Source organism: Spermophilus citellus, assembly GCF_964194105.1.
Source record: "Spermophilus citellus genome assembly, chromosome: 6".
Lineage (NCBI taxonomy): Eukaryota > Metazoa > Chordata > Mammalia > Rodentia > Sciuridae > Spermophilus > Spermophilus citellus.
In genome coordinates this window covers 139011688-139035708 of record NC_138187.1, presented here as the reverse complement: position 1 = coordinate 139035708, position 24021 = coordinate 139011688, and the positions used below count along the sequence as shown (strand labels likewise).

Below are 24021 nucleotides of genomic sequence, written 5' to 3'. Positions count from 1 at the left end.
AATTTTTTTCCTTTTTTGTTTTAAACAGCCTGTGTTAATTATTTGTGATGCTACTATTGTTGCCCTTATTGGTTCACATGTTCTTATTAGACTCTGGTAGGAAAAGTAATGTCAATTTATATAGTTGTGTTATTTTAACATTATTTGAAAATATTTTAGGTAAAATAAAAGGCTTGTTCCTAACGGACTTAGATGTAGTAAATTATTAACTTTTTCTTCAAGAGAAGCATTGTTTACCTAATGAAGAGTTCCCTAGTGTTTTCGAATTGTTAGAATCTTTATGAAACGTACCACTGAAGATGAAGTTGAAAGATTTGGCTTTTGTTATTATATTAATGATCTTAGGAGAACTCTCTGCAGAAGGTAAAATTAATCCTTAATTTGCTTTATTCTCTAAAAAACTATAAATGGAAATTCTAATATTCATACAACTTAAGTTTTGGTATAATCTTTCATTTTGATGTATCAATTTTATCACATTCTTTATGTAAATTTAGCTTGTTATAGCATTTAGAAAGATGTTTTTTTTTCCCCTTTGAGATAAACTAGCAAACTGTTGTTAAAGTAGTTTAAGTTAAAAACACAAAACAAAGACCCTTTGAATATATAGGTTTGGGAGCATAGGAGACCATGATCTAACATTATCTAAATATACTTTAAAGGGTTTCTGGTTAATAATGTGGCAGTTTAGAAGTCACATGTTAACCTTAATTCCAGTTTTATGCAAGAATCCATTCTTAACATTGACACAACTTACAGAATTTTAATTCTCTGTCTACAAGGTGAGAGCTTACTGAGGGAAATTTGAAAAAGAAATAACCATAAATCATCAACAAGATTTTCTACTCTTGCTACTTTGATTTTTATTCCATGATTTATTTATTCACTGGCTGGATTATTAAGTAGTGGTTAGTATGAAATCCGCATAGCTGAAACTTTTTTTATATTCCACTTTGGAGAGTGAGAGGGCTCTATTAAGAATTATGTCTGGGGCTGGGGCTGTAGCTCAGTGGCAGAGTGCCTGCCTAGCATGTGTGAGCCACTGGGTTTGATCCTCAGCCCTGCATAAAAATAAGTAAGTAAAATAAATGTGTCCATCTATAACTAAAAATGTTTTTTAAAAAAGAATTATGTCTGGACAACAGTGATTAACAGACTGCCTGGTGTGTAAGATCTGTGTCAGTAAAAGGTAGGCAGTGCAATACCATGTTCTTAGGAAGGATTATCAGTGCTTTTCAACTGTAGGATTAATTAAGAACCTAGGCAGGTCAGTTAGCAGTTAGCAAGAGTGAATGAAAACCTGGAAACCACAGCAACAAAACTTTTCTAAAATAAACATCTTAGAGGAATTGTTGAAATAAAATATCCTGTAAGTTATAATTGCTTCTTAATTGAATAGTTCACTACAAATTTTCTGCCAGAAGGTCTACAAATAAATTATGAAGGTGAAATAAATAAAATTCATCTTCATTTCATACATTTCTGTCTATAATAGGATAATTTTTGCATGAAGTTTCCTTTGATTTTGATTTTTATAAGTAGGAAAAGTCAAGATGATATCATTATCTATTAGCTACATTGTGATGACTTTGTAAAATTGTAGCTAATTTTCTATTATATGAGCATAAACTCATCTGACACAAAAAAGTAAGCTACATGAAGCAGGGATCATGATCTCATATTCTCCAACTAAGGACCTCAGGGACAAGAGTGAAATAATGGTCCTTCTCACTTCATGGTGTACAATCATTACTGACCTATGAAAGACCTTGCTTTTGTTTATTTATACGCTTTTCACTCAGAGATGATTAGATCATCTCTGATAATGAATTCCATTCTATATGATTTCCATATTTCTTAAATATTCAAATTCCTTTGTTACATGTCTTATTTGTGCATGTGTTTCACATTCACATTAATGAAAGTTTGATGTAGATTTGATTTTCTCATTTTACTAGATACTGTTCAAATATATTTCCACTTTGCAAAACTATTTTGTTCCCTTTTGAACTGTGTAGCATTTCATATATTTTATTTATCTAGTCTTCAGATGATGGACATGCTACTTCCTTCCTAACCTCAAATAATTCTGACGTTGATACTGTCATATAGTCATCTATAGCTCTGTGAGATTTCTTCAGCCTGTATTCACTCACAGGTGGGATTATTAGGTCAATTATCCTAGGGAAACAGAATGACAAATTACTTTGTGAAATGGCTGTTTCAATGTATGTAATCTTCAAAAGGTGATGGGCATGAGCTGTTGCTTCCCATCACCCTCAGCAGCACTTCCTGTTCTCTACTTTTGTGCTCTTTGCCATACTGTTGTTCATAAAGTGCCATCTCATTTATGTTAATTTGATAGTCTCTGATCTTTGGTAAGTTTGTACATCTCTTCATATACTTTTTTAGATGTTCAGATTTCTGGGATTTCCTAAATTGTTTCTGATTAGCATTTCTCTTTGCTTTATGGCTCTTTGGAGCTGATTTGTAAGAAGTCTTTATAAACTACAAGTTGTAACTTCTTATCAGTTTTAGACATTGCAAGTTCCTTCTTCTAAAGTAGTATGTATGTGTTTTGTGGAAAATGACTTTCAAAGAAATTCTCAAATTTTTAAATAATCAAACCCATTACATTTTACCCTTTAGTTTCTTTTTTTTTTCCTGTACCTTTGAACTATCATACAGTGTGATTGGTACCTCCTGAACTGTGCAATATGGGGCCTTGATGTTATGAGTTAGAAATGATAAAATCTTATATTTTGTTGTACAAATTAATTCTTTGGCTTAAACCATTTTCTGCTATTTTCCATACTTAACAGGTTGTTTATATTTTCATACTCAGTGTATCTCATTGTTGCTTCTTTTTTTTAAAAAAAATTCATGTTTTGAAATTTGTACTTTTTTATTCTAATTTGTTATGTATGACAGCAGAATGCTTTACAATTCATATTATACATAAAGATCACAATTTTTCATATCCTGGTTGTACACAAAGTAGAATCACACCATTCGTGTCTTCATACATGTACTTAGGGTAATGATGTCCTATACCCTAATTATATCCTATAATAGGATAATTTTTGCATGAAGGTCTTTCCTACCCCCATGCCCCTTCCCTTCCCCTCCCTCCCCTTTGCTCTATCTATAGTTTGTCTAATCCACCCATGCCCCCCCCCAACCCCATTATGAATCAGCATCCTTATATCAAAGAAAACATTCAGCATTTGGTTTGGGGGGATTGGCTAACTTCATTGTTGCTTCTTTATAGCTTCTTATGTATGGTCTGTAATACCAGTATTTTCCATTTTCTATTTGAGTTATTCATTATGCAAACTTGAAATTCTCCTCTTAATTGTTCAGTTCACTTCATCTGATATTTATTATCCAGTTTGTTGACATTATTTTATTGGAGTTGAGCTCCTCCTATTTCTTCTTATTTCTTTTTTCTCATGAATTCACATTCTCCAAGGCATGCCATCTACTGACCAGTAATGTGCCTCTCCTGGTGATAGAGATACATGCCTCAGGACAGTCTTTGAAGCCACAAAGTGGTAAAGACGCATGCCCCCATCCCACTCAGTCCAGCAACAGTGACCCTCAGGGAGCATCCTTGTGTATTCACTAGTATTTTTGAAGTCTTTTCATTGAAATTCCTGAAAAATGGTGTAATTCTCAGGGAGTGGAGGCTATTCTGCACATGTATTTATCTGCTGCTCTGCTCTCTCAAGATGCTGGCAATTTTATATTAGTCATCCTTCCATGCCCATTCCCCTCAGCCATGGGCTGGCAGTATCATTATTTTATTTCTTTATTATTTTAAGGCAGTTTTAGGGTAGGCAGTAATCAAGGCATTGAAACCAGAATAACCCACTGGCTCCAGGCCTTCTTTGACCCACAAGTCTGGTTGAGTCTGGTTTTCACTCAGCGCCACTCCCAGGAATTGCCCAAGGGTTTCTCTCCTTTAAGCATTTTTTTTTTTAAAGATCTCCAACATAACCAGAGATTTTTCAAGTAAACATTTTATTTGGAATATAATAGACACAGAAAGAGGCAAATATCATAAGATAGAGTTGTGTGAATTTTAGGCAGCTTTTCACTAACCAAATCAAGATATAGAGCATCAATAACACCTAAAAAAACTTTCTAAATGACCTCTCAAAGGTGTTAATTTCTAAAGGTAATTTTTCTGACTTCTTTTACCAGGGATTTTTAGTTGTCTTCGTAAAGAGTTATATAATGTATGTTGACTGGCTTCTTTCATGTAATGTTATATTTGTGAGATTCATCATTCATTTATTTGTGTTGCTGTACATAGAACATTACAGGTATGCCTCATCTGAGACGTGCTTACCTTTTCTACCATTAAAGGCCATTTAGGTTGTTTCTGATTTGGCACCACATGAAGAGTGCTGCTATGGAAATCTTTGACACGTCCTTGTGTTCACAGATGTGTGCTCTTCTATTGGATAATAGGATACATGCTCTGCTTCTATAAGTATTACCAATGTATTTTCTCATGTACCAATTTATACTCTCACTTATAGTGCTATGAGAAGTCCTGTTTCTCCATATCTTTAACAACCATTGAGATAATCTTTCACATTTCAACAATTTTAGTAGATTTGCAGTATCTCATAATGGTTTCAATTTACATTTCCCTGATGATGAAAAAGGCTGAATACTTGATCTCTGACCATTTAAATATCCTATTTGTTAAATTCTTATTCGAATCTTTATTTTAATCTGTCTTTGTCTTGAGAGATGACCAAAAACCATTTACTTCACAGTTTGGGGTAGGGGCTTGCCTATCTTAAGGAGAAGTTCATCTGTTTTAGAACGATGCTGTCCAATACAGAGGATAGTAGCCACGTGCAATCAGTCCTCTATATTCCCGGGTTCCTCATTTGCAGATTTAAGCAATTGAGGATAGAAAATATTAGAAAAATTTCCAGAAAGTTCCAAAAAGTGAAACTTGAATTTGCAATGTTGCCCAGTGTTCTGCTGAATCCATGCATTAGGCATGGCTTTAGGTATTTTAATATCTAAATAGAGTTTAAAGTCTGCCTAAGGAGGGCTGTAGGCATCATGCAAATACTACTGCATTTTACATAAGGGTGCACCTTTTACATAACACTCCACAGTCCCATTGTACTAGGCAGTGGGACATGTTGCTGAAAGACTTGGAGACAGAGTGCAAGACATAAGGTTTATTGAAAACTGCTTATGTGGAAGGTCCAGTGGTGAGGGGCTGGAAGCATAGCTCTTCTGTCCTTTATGGTGCCTTGCCAGAAAGCAGTGACTATCCCTCACTGTGCTCTGTCCAGTGGCAGCTGGCTGGATGAGCACTGATCCTCTCCACAGCTCTCTGCTCTGTGGTAGTTACTGCAGGGAGAGGAGAATCAATGAGTTAGGCTACAGAAGCAGTGACATCATTACCTTGCTTCCTCGCATGATGTGACCAGCATTCCAAGGAACTTGACATACATGCAAGAAAGCAGCTTTCTAAGATAACACTAATTTGTCCTAATTCTCAGCATGCCTGAGAGAAAGTCAGTGTCCTTCAAGTAACACTTATCTGGACCATCTGGCTGGGGCCACTCATTGTTCCCTTGAGAGGGTTAGATTCTTGGGAATATAAATGGGCATTTTAGGGACATCATGTTTTACTGTTCTTTACTCCAAGACCAACACAAAGGGATTTGAGCATCCATGGGTTTGGATATCTGCTGGATAGCCCTGGAACCAATCTCTTGCTAATTTTGAGGGAAAATCCTATGACTGTTGAGTACTTGAAATATGGATAGTCCGAGTGAAAAGGTGCTGTCAGTGTAAATACAGAGGATTTTAAAGGGGGTAAGAAGAATGCAACATATTTTAAGGTATTGGACCAAATAAAGCATATTATTAAAATGAACTTCAATGCTTCTTTTTTACTTTTAGTAATGTGAGAATTTTAGGAATTTTACAATTACATATGATTTTCATTATGCATCTATTAGAGTTGTTCAGAACTACTAGTATATTAATTATGGTGGAAAAAGAAAACAAATGCTTGGATTGTCCAAAAGAAATCACCTTTAAATTTTAGGTAATAAAAATAAGTGCTGGATTTAAAAATGTGTTATTGCTTGATTGCGAATTCCATGGTCTCAGCTTGAGTTTTTCTTCATTTCAGAGAAACGCTGTGATTTTCCCACGGTAGAAAATGGAAGGCTTGCCCAATATTACTATACTTTTAAGAGTTTTTACTTCCCAATGAGCATAGACAAAAAGTTGCCATTTTTCTGTTTGGCTGGCTACACAACTGAAAGTGGGAAACAAGAAGAGCAAAGCAGATGTACAGCAGAGGGCTGGTCTCCAGAACCAAGGTGCTTCAGTAAGTGAGCAGTTGTGTTAACACAACGAGGGATGGCTATGGTGCTCCAAGAAACTAGTTTATTGAAAAAGCTAATTTATTTCTATGAAAAAAAACCTTTTGGTAGATAAGAACAAAATTACTAGCAAACTTTCTTTTTAAAAAATTCTGTATCTGAAATAGTATAAATAATGTTTTCATTTTAAAATGTTATTTTCTATATATTTTTAAAATCATATACTGTGAAGGGAACACGGGTAATAAATGAAACTGTTATATGGAACATTTTGCATAATAGGCCAGGAAACGTACTTATGAAACATTCTCGGCAAGGACAAGGTTGTTATTCCAGGGCCTATCATTTGCAAATTCCTAACTCCTTTGAGTGCCAACTTCTAATACCGATGAAAAATTCTGAGTCCAAATTTGTGAGCAGGTATTATGATAGGTTCATCTCATTATTTAATTGAAAAATTACACTCAATTTATTGGTGGGCTTCCAGTGGTTCAGGTGAACTCTCCTAAGCTAAGAATTCCCTAAGCTCTGTTTTCCAGAGTAAAAGGCTTTGCTTGGGTCTGTTTCATTTAGAAGAGGAGGTTGGGTATGGTAGTAACTGTGGTTGATATACCACATCCATTTGGGATAATTATCCATTCTGTGGCTTCAGGACAGCTCATACTTTAGGCATTGCACTTTTGGTATTAACACAGAGCATACATTAACTCTAGTAAATAAATCCTATTTATAACTAAAGCATAGAAATAAATTATAAGCCCTAGATTTATTGACTCTTTTATCTTGGAAAATAGAATATTGAAATATGAGTCAGAAGAAATTAGCATGGCAATTTAATGGTTTAGATACAAATCTCTGCAGTCAAACTGACGGTATGTGAATTCAGCTCTGCTATGGGGAAGTGGTTTGAACATTAGTTTCTTATCTGTACAATGGAATTGGTATTGCTTCAATGAGATAAGCTTTACATAATGTTGGACATACTGCAAGTATTAAAAATATTTAAACTTACATGAACCTTGGACAAATTTATTAACTCTTCTGAATTGCTTTGTTATGAAGGTCTAACAATATAGCTTATAAAAATGATAGATTTCCACAGAACGCTGTAGAAATTTATTATGTTATACGTTCTTGTTGCAAATATTTACCAAAAATAACTTTGTTGTATGATTTAGTCACAGTTTAAATGGATTAAATACTGAATCCTGTGCTGCTAGGTGATCCCAAAATATTTTAAATAAATATTAATTAATTAAATAAATATTTTAAATAAATACAGATTTATTTAAACTATATATTCAATAGAATGAAAGAACAGTTTTCATATTAATCTAAGATGTTTGCAGAATTATTTATGGATCCATCCAGCTGGGGATGTGCTCAATGGTAGAGAGACTGCTTAGCATGTGTGAACTTACAGTCTAAAAGTAGGTAAGGTTAGGAATGAATATAAGGACTAAATTTAGTAAATACAGAGACAGTTAGTGTCAAACTGAATCCATTTTCAAAGAAATTTTATTCATGACCTATAAGATTATATTTCCAAAATTAAATCAAGGAATTGTGGAGAGAGAAATTATTTCTCTCTCCTCCTTCAAATTCCAATTAAGAGTGATATGAAATGTTTGTTTTCATTTTGCAATTTAATAAAAGGCAAGCTTCATTTCATCACTAAGTTAAACAAAGAATTCCCCCCCCCACAGGAAAATGCACTAAGCCTGACCTAACAAATGGTTATGTCTCTGATGTAAAATTCTTGTATAAAATTAAAGAGAATATGCGTTATGGTTGTGCTTCTGGATATAAAACCACTGGAGGGAAGGATGAAGAAGTGGTGCAGTGTCTTTCTGATGGATGGTCTTCTCAGCCAACCTGTAGGAAGGAGCATGGTAGGTATCTAAGAATCTTATCTTATCTTAAGACTGAGGATAAGAGCTTGCAAAACTAGTGTTCCCTTCTATGAGCAGGTATGTATGTATATATATATATATATATATATATATATATATATATATATATATATATATATATAAAATCTCTTTTAAGTTATTGGTGAGGTTCATAAAATAAGTAACTTTAAATTTTCTAGAAACATGTTTGGCCCCTGAATTACATAATGGAAATTATTCCACAACACAGAAAACATTCAAAGTGAAGGATAAAGTGCAATATGAATGTGCTGCTGGCTACTACACAGCTGGAGGACAGCACGCAGAGGAGGTGGAATGCCACACGTATGGATGGTCTCTCACACCAAAGTGCACCAGTAGGTTCTCACGTTCAACACAACTTACTTTCACTCTGAAAAAGTACCTCTCACGCTGAAGTAGTTAAAAGTTGTTATGATAACTATGACCCATAATCATATTTTTTTTGTTTTTAGTTTTAATTACTTTCATAATAGAATTTGATCATTTAAAGTTTTCAAGTGGGAAAATTCATTTTTGCTTATAGAATTTGATCATTTAAAGTTTTCAAGTGGGAAAATTCATTTTTGCTTATGGAATTTAAATAACCCTAATGATATATTTTATATATATATATATATATATATATATATATATATATGAAATAAATTCAAAAACTTTTGCTAGCTAAAACAGCATAAGAGAAACTTATTAGTTTCTATTCAGATATAGGTTGTAAATAGTATATAAATTTTGTTCTGGTAGGAAAAATAAACACTGTGTTTTTATTCATTCTTTCAATTTTAGAATTACAGTGCTCTTCTTTAAGATTAATTGAGAATGGCTATTTTCATCCTATAAAGCAAACCTATGAAGAAGGAGATGTGGTTCAGTTTTTCTGTCATGAAAATTATTATCTAAGTGGACCTGACCTAATTCAGTGCTATAACTTTGGTTGGTACCCAGAATCTCCTGTATGTGAAGGTAAATTTCTAAGTTCTATGCGTGGGGAAGTAGCATATCTTAACCTCATATTTTAATAAGTTTTAATCTCTATGAGCTCTGAAAAAATATCTGTGGTGATATCTATTTCTAGTCTCTAGTGCTATTTTTAAAATAAATAATGTCATTTAAACCAATGTTCTTTTCATCAATCTTTATTCCATTTAAAGAAACTTAAAGCTTTAAATTAGTTTGTAGAGAGGGAGTATCTTTTAAATATAATACTCAAAAATCTGTATTATCAATGCTAAATCTCTTCTTATAATTAATAACTTTAAAAAATTGGAAATTATTACAGATAGTTGCCCCAAGGGAGCATCTTTGTGAGGGCATTTTCTCCATTGGTTACGTATTTATTGATGTGAAAATTCAATCTCCAAAGTAGTGAGATAGAGAGCAGAAAACTTGGAAGACTATTACCTCAAAGTGAAAATGGAAAATGAGGTCATCTAGTTAGAGCTACTCCAAAAGTGTAATGTCTAAGGTTACATTTCTATCACTGAATTTGTTCAGGCAGGTGGTATGCTTATCTGTCAGTAGACACCAACTTAATAATTACTTAACCATAACTACAATGTCATTTGAAGAAGGTCTTAATCCAGCAAAGGAAATATGAAAAAATAATTGCTCTGATGTTGCAAATGTTGCTATAAAATCAGGTACAAAATATTTAAATAATCATTAGATTATTATATAGGTATGGTGGGAGATGGTATTTGTTGAGGCAACGGGTAATATTTCACAGAAGTGATGGATAATATTTGGACTGGGTCTTAAGAGATGAATAAGAGATTGAGGACTGGGAGGAGGCACAGGGTTTGGTAGCAACCGTTTTCTCTGTAGTATAGGAAATAATTCATCATCCACAGGCAGGTGAAAGACATGAAGGTGGAATTTGGAAGAGAGCAGTAAAATTTGAAACAGGAGCTGGGAGAATGAACTAGGTTTCTGACCAGGGCTATGCAATGGGATTGCCTGGAACTATCAGAGTTTCCTAATTGCACTTAATGAAAACTTTGGCGGTTTTGTCATTTTCCAGTAGGACAAAATAGCATTGGGACAACAGTGGAGAGGAAGATTTTTAGCAAACTGTCTGCAGCATGTTATTTCAAACATAAGTGGCACAAATATTTACTGTCTATTCCTCACCCTTCCCCCTTCCGAACTGGTATGCCAACATGCCTGCTATTTGATAATAAATACTCAAGAGCTGTAGTATAGTGGGCTTAATAATGCTTCCCCATTCCCCCCAAAGATACCCACATCCTAATCCCTGAAACCAGTAATGTTACCTTATATGGCAAAAGGAACTTTGCAGATGTGATTAAGGATCTTGAGGTTATCTGCTATTATTCATTTGGACCCTAGATGTGATCACAAGTGTCCTTTTTAAGAAACTGAAAGAAGATTTGACTGCAGAGGAGGAAGTAGGCGATTTGAAATGCATAAACAGGCGGGAGTGAACCTAAGCCCAGGAATACAGGCAGCCTCCAGAGGGCAGAAAAGCCAAAGTATTGGATCTGCCTTGAAAACCTACCAGAGGAACACAGTCCTCCTGAAACCTCAATTTTAGCTTAGTGAAACTGACTTTGGATTTCTGGCTTCCAGAAGTGTTAGAGAATAAATTTCTGCTGTTTTAAACCACTAAATTATGACAATTTGTTACTGTACCAATAGTAAACCATTAATAAAGTATTCCATAGTTAGGAACAGATTTAATACAGATGGACACGGGCTCAAGAACAAATGTGTCACCTACTTCATAAGCTTCAGTGTCTTTATCTGTAATATGAGAGAAATAATAGTCCCTACTTAAGAAAATTATTTAGGACCTAAGGAGATAGTGAATTTAAAAGGCTTGGTGTTTTATTACTTTACTGGTACATAACAATGTAAACCATGAATTCAGCCGCTTCAGATTGAATCCATGCATTAATCCCAGGTTCTGTAGCTCAGAGTCTGGGTTTGGGTAAACTCACTCCTCTGCATCAGTGTCTAACAAAGCCACAGTGAAGGTGTTGGCTGGCCTGGAGGCTCTCCCAAGGCTTGCCTAGGCAATGATCTTCCAAATTTATTGAGCATGTTGGAAGCATTCAGAGCTTTGCAGGCTGCTGAACTTGAGAGTTTCAGTCTCTTGCTGGCTATTAGCTGGAGGCCACCTTCCTCTCCTTGCCTTGTAGCCTTGTCCATTTGGAAGCTCACAACAAGGCAGCTGTGTCTTCAAAACCAGCAGGGAGAATCTTCCATGAAGAATAGTGTCATAAATTTATGTTGCATAATCACGTATTCATAATCATATACTAATCCATCATGTTTGCTGTATTTGATTGTCCAGAGCAAGTCACAGGTCTCACTGGTCTCACTGCTCGGAATATTACGTAAGGAAGTAAATGTCAAGAGGTGAGGTCCTAGGGGTGCTCCTTGAACCTGTCTGTCATAGTTTCTATGGTGCCTGATACCATAAAAGCTCTTATTGAATCTTCATTGTTTCTGTTAATTATATGAATAAATATGCTGATATCTTTCCATAAGGAAGAAGACATCGATGTCCTCCTCCACCTCTGCCCCTAAACTCCAAAACTGAAAAGTATTCAACAGCTTATCGTCACGGAGAAATGGTTCGTATACAATGTGAACTTAATTTTCTGATTCAGGGGTCAGAAGAAATACGCTGTGAAAATGGAAAGTGGACAGAACCTCCAAAATGCATTGGTTAGTAACATTGAGTAAACTCAGTCTAAATGAACTATGCATGTGTAGCTAAATGATCCCTTCTCTTCAAATGGTATGTTTCAGAAGAAAAGGAGAAGAGGGTCTGTGAGGAACCACCCTTCGTGGAGAATGGCGCAGCAAACCTATATTCTAAGATTTATTACAGTGGGGATAAAGTGACATACAGATGTGACAGAGGCTACCATATCCGTGGATCAAATGAGATAGCTTGTAATCGTGGAAAATGGACAATTCCCCCTGAGTGTGTTGGTATGTCTGCCACGTTTAACAGTAGCTAGGACTATAGTGCAAGATTTTCCATTCTGTTTATTCTACATACTCATAGCTCAAAACCACTGCTTACAAGGGTTGTAAGTACATTGCTACTATACCTCCTTTGCTACTTTTTTTTTTTGTGTGTGTGTGTGTGTGTGTGTGTAAGGAGTCATCTTTAGAATTCAAGCCAATGTAAATAACTCAGAAACTAACCGAAAAAAAAAAAAAAAAGGTTTAAATACATTAGTGCTGGGCCCGGTTATCTGACTTCTGTGAGCACCATGACCTATGAGCTTAAATACCTACAAACAGGTGAGGATGTGCTTCACTGGAGAAGTAAAGGCATGTTGGAGAATGACCGTGCGTGTGATCTAGTTCCTTTCCCCACATGTCCTATGAAGTTAGGGTCTAGCATTCTGTTTCTGTCTTTAGGTAAGTCCTACTGATATTACTTTTGCATCTGGCCATTCTGAACCTTATACCTTTCTAAGACAGGTTGCTAATCTTTGGTGTTGCTAAAGAGTACTCCCAGGCTACAGAATCATTCCTAGTTGCTACCCTTCTTGTCATCCTTCTCATTCTTGACCAGATATTGAGGAAAACTCCAAATGTGTTTACCTAGTATATTTACAACAGCTGTAAATGATGCTAAATAAATTTGCAGAGTAAGAGAAAGATTCTAAAGAGAGAAAAATAGATATTTCATCCCTGGGTTAATTGAGAACTGAGGTGAACACAACAAGAAGCAAGAAGATAGAGGTGCATTGATGCCAAAAGGTGGTTTTAGAATTAACTATAATCTTTAGGTTGAAGTACATCATTTACCCCTCTATACATCTCAGGAATATCTTTACCACAATTCCTTCACAATTAAGAGAAAAGTATGCATACTTTTCTTGCTGTTTGTTTTTACTTAATAAATTTTAAAAATACCTCAGCTGAACAACATTTCTTTCATTTCTGATGAATTTAGAAATCAGTTGTCCTAAGTATACAGGACTATTGAGATACCATAGTTTGGGTAACAATATTATATTATTATATTGTTATGAGTTTATATTAATTGAAATAACTTTTTCTCTTAGAAAATAATGAGAATTGTAGGCCTCCACCTAATATAACAAATGGGGCTGTGGTTGGTGTGTTATTGCCAAGCTACACAACAGGATCCTCAGTGGAGTATAGATGCAATGAATATTACTTATTGAGGGGATCAAAAATATCTCATTGTGAACAAGGAAGATGGTCATCCCCACCTGTTTGCTTGGGTAAGAAAAAGAAAACACCAAATTTATTTTACTATTATGTTTTCTATTTTTGATTTTCTTTAAATATTGTATAGCATAGAAATAGTATAATTTCTTTTTTTTCTGACATGTTATCCCCTTCATTTTAGAAACTCTCTAAACAAGTATAAAATCTCTAACACTGTAGTTGCATTAACATATTACAACATTACTTTTTCAAATGTGTAATGCACGCTAAACTTCTTGTAAGTTAAAATATTCATTTAAATAAGTATTAGAATTTTAAACTGTAAAAGCAAGTCGTTGTTATTTGCCAAAAACATTTATAAGCAAATTAAACCAAATAGAAGAAAACAGAAAATATCAGTAACTTGTTTGAAACAACTGATATTAGTGATTTAGATAATGAAAAATCTTCTAAGCTTTTTTCTATTCCCATTTAAACACACATACATAACATAAAGATGCTGCCATATTGTGCAGACATTACGTATCTTGTTGTTTTTTCACTTAAAAAATTTGTAAACATAGTTGATCTTAACTTCTACATATACATTTGAATGGCTAAATAGTATCCCACAGTGCAGGTACATAAAAATTAATTTAATTGATAACTTTATTGCTGGATGTTTAGCATTAAATATATTTACATTCCAAACAGTACATTTTTGTAAATGAATGTTTATACATTTTTAAAAACATTATTTTTCATTTAAAAAGTTAATTAAATATATTTTGACCTTGTTTTAGTTTTCTCTTATTTTTCAGAGTTTCCAAAGTAGAATTTCTAGATAGAAAGATCTGGAAATTATTTTTTTCTTAATTGCCCAAAAAAGAAAAAAAGAAAGTTTATTCTGATTTATAACCCTACCATTAGTGTATTAAAGTAGGAAGTTTTTAATCTTTGTCAACTTTGAGTATTTTAATCTTCAAATTTATTTTTAATTTAATAAGCAAAATTATTTGATTTACTTAAGTATCAGCCAATTTGGCATTTTTTTTCCATTTTCTAAGTGGCCACAGATTTGTTTTTTTCTACTAGCGATTGTTCATACCCTAGCCATTTTTCAGACTCATAAGGTATATCTACATAAATTAAATGGAGTATTTGAGAATCATGTATACTGCAACCATTTTATTTTACTTTTATTTTTAGTGTTTTAAAATATAGATGCTTAAGTCTTAAGCTGTTTTAAGCCTTTTGTTCATAGTTCCTGTCTTTCAAGTAAGTCTTAGGATGCTATCCCATTCAAATTCAAATGTATCTTCACCTATAATTTTTCTATTACTCTCATAATTTTATGTTGAGATACTGGATATTAAGTTTCTCATTTTGCGATTGATATTGCATTGAATAGGAGTACAATCATCTTTGAGGACAGAGACTAGATTGAAATAGAAATGGAAAAGATAATAATGAAACAACCTCATAAGGAATAATAAGGCTTGAAGAAATCAGTCATTCAGTATCTGGATCAATTGCCTCAAGACATTTAGGCATGATGTTAATGAACTGAGGCAAATAGTGATGATCAGTCACTGTCAGGGCAAGATGAGAGCTTGCATGTCTTGATTTTCCACTGGGATTGAGCATGTTATCTCTACAAATTCACGCAACAGTGTGAAGAGGAACAGACTTTTCTGTCTGAATTAGTATTTCAGATGGGAATCTCTGTAACCTCTCCCTACTTGTCTTCCTGCTCTCCTCCACTCTAGCGATTCTGGATTCCTTCCTCTTCCTCAGGCTAGGCATGCTCTCAGGGTTGTTCCTCTGTCAGGTACACTATTTCATCAGATAATGACACTTGTCAACCTTCAAGTTTTTCTGCAGATACTTACTTAGGCCCACCCAGACATCTGACTTGGAATGTAACCTCCTTCCCCCCAGCACTTTTGATAGCTCCTACCCCCTTCACCCTTTTTCCACCTAATTTCATATGCTGTAGTTTAAGGATAGTTACAAATTATGAAATTCATATACTTAGTATGTCTATTAATTATTGTGGGAGTTTTGTTTAGCAGGTAAGCTCCACGAGGTCAGGGTTCTTTGTTTTGTTCATTGATATGTAACAAGTGGCAGGTTTTGTATAAATATTTACACATTAAGTACACTTTCTTTTTTAAGATTATTATTTTATAAAAAAAGAAATAATGATTAACCTAACTGTTTGATGACCTTAAGCAATATTTTTAATGTTTCAAATTGAGTGGTTTTGATTTATGGTATGTAAATCTATAAAGTCATTTGATAGTAATAAAAGTGTATATTTTGTTATCTTTGTGTGAGGAGCTTTAATAATGATAAATATAAAATGTAAACTCTTGCTTTTGATGCCTGTCATGACTTTCATAGTGGATAGATGAGTAAAGAATTTAAAAGAGCACTTGTTTTTCAGAGCCATGCACCGTGAATGCGGATAACATGAACAGAAATAACATAGAAATGAAGTGGGCCTATGAAGGAAAAATCTTGCATGGAGATTTAATAGATTTTGTATGCAAACAAGGATATGATTTTCCTCCATCAACCCTGTCTGGGTTGTCTGTGCAGTGCAATCGGGGAGAAGTGAAATATCCTTTATGTGTTAGAAAAGGTAAAAATAATAGTACTTTTACACAATTTCTTACCTAACTAATGGATATCAGCTACCTTGGTTGAAAGCTTAAAGTTATGAGCGTAAGCAATTGGGCACCACATCTTCTAATGTCTAAGTTCAGAGTGTTCCAACTTCTAGTTTTCAATCAGTGCATATACTTAAAAAAAGCCTATACTAACAATTTCATTCCAATAGGTCATTTTTATAAAGGGAAAAAATAAAAGATTTAATAAACATTACCATACTATCAGTGGATTTTTATGTCAGCGCTCAACAACACTAAAATATCTTTACTAGGGGTTTTGCTCAGAAAACTACTTGGTGCAGAGTGTGAGAAATTTTGTGTACTCCCTGTAATAGGGACGATTACTTTTAAAAAGAAAAAAAGGAAGATAAAACATATGGAAGGCAAGACTTTAAGAGAGATCTTGTATGCCTTCATTTCAGCTAGATTGAAAGGGAAAAATAAAATACTGTCATAGTTGTAAATATGTATTCAAAGTTTATAACATGAAATTCTAACTATAATAGTCAATTTTGAAGTATGACAATGTTGCCAGATATCTTCAATACTTAAAAAATATTTCAGAACTGCATTAAAAATTCCTTGAAGGCAATAAGATATCTCATTTAGTTTCTGTAGCAATTATTAAAACTCTGGATACTTGTAGCAATTTATTATCTATGTATCTATGTATCTATCTATCTATCTATGTATGTATATTTTTTTGCAGAATCTAAAGGAATGTGTTCATCTCCTCCACTTATTAAAAATGGAGTGCTTATTAGTTCAGCAGGAGGCATCTATGAGAATGGTTCTTCAATAGAATACAGATGTTTTGATCACCATTTCCTGCAAGGACCTAGGGAGGCCTATTGTGTAGAGGGAGTATGGACTACACCACCATTGTGCTTAGGTATGTAGTACTACATATGCCTCTAGCTAATAAAGTAAAATGACGCATGTTTAGCTTTCAGTCATTTTATGCTGATATGAAACTAATACTTAATTTGCTGCATTTGTGTTTTTTATTAGTATTTAATCACTGGTTTCTATTCTTTCCCATAGATTTCAAATAACTGTTGTTCAGTTGCTATAATAAACACCTAGTGCAAACCATGCATCAGGTAGTATTGTGGTATTGGCTACAAATTGAAGAAGCTATTTTGGTATGGGCAAACATTAGCAATTATGATGAAGTGTGACTGGCACTATAAATTGAAAATATGAACAAGCACAGTAGGGGAATAAAAAAAATGGCCATCTCAATATGGAAAGATCAAGCTTATTAATTTGCTTCTTAGCAAGGTATTCCAATAGAAATTACAACATTTACCAAGAATATTAGAAGGTATAAAATAGCCATGCTACGCAAGTGCTCTACCACTGAGATACATCTCCAGCCATTTTTTTAAAATTTATTTTGAGACAGGGTCTCACTAAATTGCCCAGGCTGACCTAGAACTTGAAATCCTCCAGCCTCAGCCTCCCAAAAAGCTGGGATTACAGGCATAAACCATCATGCCCAACCAATTCTGGCATTTATTTATTTTTCTTATTTCATTGGCTTGGATTTTAGTACAATGTTGAATGGAGCAGGTAATGAATAGTTTTATTTCCCAATCTCATAAGTAAAACTTTTAATAATTCACCTTTAAATGTGGAATTATAAATAATTTCAAATAGTAGGTTTAAGATATATATATACCTTCTACTTTAATTTGCTAAGAGTATTTCTAATGATCTTCAAAGGGTGTTTAATAGCTGTTTGAATAATCACAAGATTATTACTTTTTCTGTATATTTCGTGAATTATATTACTTCCTTTTGAATGCTAATGTATCAATCTCATAAGAAATTCCAAATAGTTGTGATGAATTATGCTTCTTAAAGGTTGTTGAGTTTTATTTGGTAATATTTTACCTAGGTATTTTGTGTCTATTTTCATGTTTTTTTCTTTTCAGTTTTGGTATCAAGTTTCTGTTGACCTCATACAATGAATTGGGAAGCGTTCTTTTTCAATTCTCTGAAAATTCTTTAATAATTTTAAGAACTTACCAAAGAAGTCATGTAACTCTTGAGTTTCCTTTGTAGAAAGATTTTAGTCATAACTTCAATTAGTTCAGTAGGTATTAAGTCATTATCTTTTCCATCCATTTTTGGTAGAAAGTGGTGTCTTGGAATTTGTCCACTACATCTAAATTGTCAAATTAGTTGACATAAAGTGACTTGTGACACTCTTTTATCCTCATTTTCATGTTTTTAGGATGTGTCTATTATTATTGCTGCTACTAATATATCTTTCTTGACATGTGTGGCTGAAAGTTTTATTTGTATATAATTAATAAAATTAGCCTGTGAATTTTATTAAGTCTTAAAAAGAGTCAATATTTTCATTTAGTGGTCATTTCCTCAAATTTTTCTTGATATTTCACTGTATTTATGCTCTTATCTTCATTATTCCCTCTTTTATACTTTCTTGAGATTCTTTAATTACTATTTTTCTGGCTTATTGAGATGTATACCTTGGTTACTAATATCTGACTTTCATGTTCCTTTTCAGATTTGAATTTAAGGATACAAATTTCACTCTGAGTACAACTTTATCTTACACAGTTTGATATTTTGGATTTTCGTTATTATCTAGTTCAAAAGATGTTATAATGTCCATTTTGCTATCTTCTGTGAACTCTGAATCATTGAGAAGTTTCTAACTTCTGAACATTTGGGAGATTTTCTAGTGTTTTTTCAGCTTTTGACTTCTAATTTAGTTCTACTGTGATATGCTTTGAATTTTATCTGTCCTTTGAAATTCACTTATACTTGCTTTATAAGAAGCACATGTTTGTTCCTTTTTCTCTAAAAGAAAATTAACTTTGTCATTGTGGGTTGTTAGATGTATGTCAATTGGGTTGAATTTAATTTTTATTTTTTTAAAGTTCATCCATTTCTATTCAATTGTCTTCTTATAAATTACCAAGAGAAGCATGTCGAATCTCTCTGAGCACCTTGTAGGATTTCTTATTGCTGTTCTATCATTTTTGCTCTTGTATCTTTACACTGTTGTCTTAGATGTGCCTAATCTGCTTTAGACTAGTCTATTAAGCTCTTAATTTCAGTTATTATCTTCAATTATAGAGTGTCTGCTTCATACTTTCTTTTGGTAAATTCATCTTGTCTAATGAAAGATTCCATCTTGACATCATTTTTTGACCATTTTAATAATACTTATCTTTAAGGCCCAATCTGAAAATTCCAATATCTGAATCACTTTAGAGGAAAGTTTCTATATAACAGACAAATTCCTTACTATTTCTATTAGTAATTAATTAAAAATTGAATATTGTGGAAAATTTTAGGAGCACGAAGTATGTCATCCAACCCACAGAATTCTCATTCTATCCACTGGCTGAAGGTTATGGTAGGGATAGTCGGTCTCAAACCAACTGGAAATGGAGCTTTCAGTGTTTGCTTTCAGATATTTGGTTGCCATTAATCACAATATGTAACCCTCCAAGGCTCTTTACTGAGCATTTGGGGATATATCTCCCTATACACTGATGATGATGTAAGTGGGAGACGGTAGATTGTCCAGTGTAGCTTTTAAGTCAATTTTCTAAGCTCCTTAATTCTCTCTTTCTATACCAATCAAGAGTCAGCAGCTGCCTCAAGGGAAAAGCCAATACAGAGCACCAGGCTCATTTTTATACTCTTCCCCATTCCTCTTACTTCTTGGTTCCTCAAGTCTTGGTTGCTAGAGCAACCTCCAAACTCCAATTTTTCTATATTCAACCCTATGAGATTTCTGAAAAGCTCTATTTGCTCTATGCCTGTTAAGGTCCATTCTGTACTTGGTCTTTTAACTGAGCTGACAATTAACAAACACCCTAAGAGGAAAATGAACATAAAATGTCGAACTCATCTAAATTAACTTTTCCAGGACTTCAGCTCATTGACTTCCTTGAAGATTCTCTGCTGCCTTGAAATATGTGCTTTTTGCCTGTTTTCGAGATTTTCTAACCCTTGGTAGAAGTGCTGGTCTGATATTAGCTACCCATCATAGCAGGAGGTCTATAAATCAATTTTTAATTTATTTTAATTAAAATTTCATTTTTTTTGTAAAACAATGACTCCTAAATTATATAGCTCCACTTCACCTCATTTTTAAAACTAATTTATAGTGAATCTAAAGTATTTTTTAAATAATTGTTTCATTTTTATTATCTGTAGCACTCCTAGCCAAACATATAAGCATTCCAAATACCTGAAAAAATATCTGAATAAATATGTTTGTTAATGTATTACAGGTATATTGATATGTTGTGTTATCAACCCTGAATCTTTTTTTAACTTATCTTAGAAGTTACTCTTTAATGTTACATAATCCTGGAGGCAAACAAGGACATAATAAAACCAATTTCCTAAAATATTTTATTATTTGAAACTTAAAATGTCAATAATTTTATGATGAAAAAATCATCATAAAATAGTTTTGTTGGAGAGCCTAATGCTTTTAATTTTGATGTTTTATTTTAATACATGTGGAAATGAGCAAGGTAACAAATTTAAAACAATCAAATCTTCCTATTCCTTAACTGGAAATTTAAAAGAGAAAACTCTTAACTGCTTTGGATGGTATCAGGCCAAAAATTGTTTGGTCATTGCTCAGAATCATGCTTGTTTCTGCATTTCCACAAAGTTATTCATTAGTCAATGGTTTGTCTCATGAATATTTTATGTGAATTTTGTGAAGAAGAATAAAGAAAAAGCATAATTTTAGTGAATACTATTGACTGTCAATACTTCTGAAAAAATAACTTATTGCTATCTTTGAATATCCTAATGGCATAAAACTAAGTGACTGGCAGAGTATACTTTCTCTGAATATAGGACCACAGAGGTAAATGGTTCACTGTTTCCTGGGGGTCTGAATGTATTTTCTGACTTGAATATTGATTCTAACTAATTTATTTGCCATTCTCCGCAATTGTGAGGTCATCATGAGCAGGCAACATAATTATTTCTGGTACTACCAAGATGTATCAAGATAGTTTTCTTCTTCTTTTTCTTTTTTTTTTTCCTCTAGAACCTTGCACATTATCTTTTGTTGAAATGGAAAGGAATAATTTACTCTTGAAGTGGGATTTTGATAATAGACCACACATTTTCCATGGAGAGTATATTGAATTTCTTTGCAGAAGGGACACTTACGTAGCTGAAGCATCATCTGTTATTGTCTCTGAACTTAGAGTACAGTGTCACAGAGGGCAGTTGAAGTATCCAAGGTGTATTCCAAGAGACAGGTAAGAAGAGGCTTGCACCCATGGCTTCTTGCTTCTTTCTATCAGATTGTTATTCAAGAGATTCATCATGTTATAAATTTCAGAAATATGTTCTACAAAATGTCTACTTTATGGCAATTGGAAGGGAAACAGAATTGTATTTTCCTCATTTTTTTTAACTAAGAAAATTCCTGAAAGCATTATTTAATTCAGCAAGCTTTCTGAGTTGTATGAACCCCCACTGTTATTTGCTATTTGCTGTTTATGGCACTTTGACAATTATGTAAATAATCCAGTTTATAGGTGAAATATATAAATATTCAAAAATTAACATACATATTCTGAGACAAGAAAAAAACATATTTTCTTTTGCTTCTCATTGTGTGTAACCAATAAAGGTTTGTTAACACAGTTGTACAAACCTTTATACTGAGGAAAGGGCATGTTTATAATAGTTTGAAATCATGGTGTTCATTTTCAGGATCACATTTATGTATAAGAATTTGAACTGGGCTGGGATTGTGGCTCAGTGGTAGAGAGCTTGCCTTGCATGTGTGAAGCCCTGGGTTCCATCCTCAGCACCATATAAAAATAAATAAGTTAAATAAAGGTATTGTGTCCACCTACAACTAAAAAAATTAAAAAACAAAACAAACAAAAAAAGAATTGAAATCATTAATGTGTTTCCTTATATGATATTAAAAATATATATTCCACCACCTGATTAATAAAAATTGTTTTTTCCCAAACAAATATTGAGATACAATAACATGATGTGAATAATTTAATAGAATCATGATTTTGATCCTTTTGAAGATATAATAGCAATGAAAGCTGGGTGTGGTGGTGCACGCCTGTAATCCCAGCAGCTCCAGAGGCTGACGCAGGAGGATAGCAAGTTCAAGCAGTCTCAGCAAAAGTGAGGCACCAAGCAACTCAGTGACACCCTGTCTCTAAATAAAATACAAAAATAGGGCTGGGGATGTGGCTCAGTGGTGCAATACCCCTGAGTTCAATCCCCAGTACCACCCCAAACCCCCGCCAAAAAAAAAAGGGAAATTATATTTTGTGTTCAACTAAGCATACATTTTTAAAAAGTATTGGCAAAATACATGTAGTTCCATTTTAGCAACTGTTAAAAATGATCGATAGGAACTACCTAAAAACACATTGTGTATACTTTGAAAACTGAGAAAAACATTCATAAGACACATCATAAAATCAGGGTGGAAAAATTTTATATTGTTTAAATGTTTTGATTATCTTGAATTTCTCATTTACAAGAGAAAATAACAGAAAAAGTTACAAATAAAAAATACTGTTGGAGAAGTAAATGGCATTGGGTTTTTTTGTTTTGTTTTGTTTTGTTTTTTTAGATAAAAGCAAAATTACTATTTATTTATATTTTTATTGATTTTTAGGGTTTGTTTAAAAATGTTTTTAGTTGTTGATAGACATTTATTTATACGCAGTGCTGAGAATCAAACCCAGTGCCCTGCATATGCCAGGCAAGCACTTTATCACTGAGCTTCAACTCCAGCCCTGGCATTGGGTTTTTAAAAGGGAACTGATGGTATTATTTACTAAGTATGTTTACTTTCTCTAGTTGGTAACTTATTAGAAAAATGATTCATTATATGAAATGTTGAATGGTTAAGATAATAATTAATTCGACTCTAATTAATGCTTGTATTCAAAAAAATTCTTGTCTCTTTTTCTCTCTAATCAAGGATTCTGTCTTATCAAGAACCCTTAAGGACATGAAAATGAATGGCAGAAAAAAGAACAGGATTTCAACACATCATAAAAATCTCTTTTAAAATAAGCTTTAGAAAGTATATATTAAAAAGTCTTAAATATTGACTTGCTGGAAGATATGAATCTTATTTTTTTGTGCTGAACATTTTCTTTAATTGTAAATAAAAGCCAAAAATGTTTCATTTCTACTTTGGGTGATCTGACACATAGCATAATGTTTATTGCATATCTTTAACCTGTTAAAAATAATCCACACATCAAAATATTTGTTTGCAATAATACTGGACTATATTATTGTCTTCATATATGTGCAAAAATTTGAGATTCACATTTGTCTTTATTCTTTTCATTAATATTAGGCTTTTCTTTCACTTTCAATGCAATATGCTTGTAATGGCAAAGAACCAATCACACTAGGGAAGATTTACTTTATTAAATGCAGAAGAGACTTTCCTTGACTGTTTAATTATAAAAAGGTTTAAAATTAATTGTAACTCAAGTGGTTTAAAGACCTACTAATTAGACCATAAACTCTACAACTGCTAGAAGAAATATAGGCTCAATACTCCAACATATTGGCACAGGCATCAACTTCCTTAACAAGACTCCTAAAGTACAAGAAATAAAACCAAGAACCAATGAGAGAGAAAGCATCAAATTAAAAAGCTTCTGCACAGCAAAGAAAACAGTTAAAAGTGTGTGGAGAGAGAGAGAGAGAGAGCCTATAGAATGGGAGAAAATCTTTGCCAATTGTTCCTTAGTGGATTAATATCAATATTATATATATAATATATATAAGTTTTTGACATATATATATCAAAAACTTAACACCAAAAGGAAAAAAAACAACTAATAAATGGAC

The 24021-nt window shown here is 33.2% G+C and overlaps 1 protein-coding gene across 1 annotated transcript; it reads left to right on the top strand.

Annotated features, from left to right (window-relative positions):
• Nucleotides 1-299: 299 nt before the first annotated feature.
• On the top strand, nt 300-23165 carry LOC308652198 (coagulation factor XIII B chain-like; the record flags this gene model as incomplete). The annotated part of the gene is made up of 12 exons (XM_081299975.1): nt 300-363; nt 6179-6379; nt 8081-8266; nt 8467-8643; nt 9092-9268; nt 11819-11998; nt 12083-12268; nt 13360-13542; nt 15918-16115; nt 16853-17035; nt 21206-21422; nt 23132-23165. The coding sequence occupies 12 exons, from the start codon at nt 300-302 to the stop codon at nt 23163-23165; spliced, it is 1986 nt and encodes a 661-aa protein (XP_081156101.1).
• Nucleotides 23166-24021: the final 856 nt, after the last annotated feature.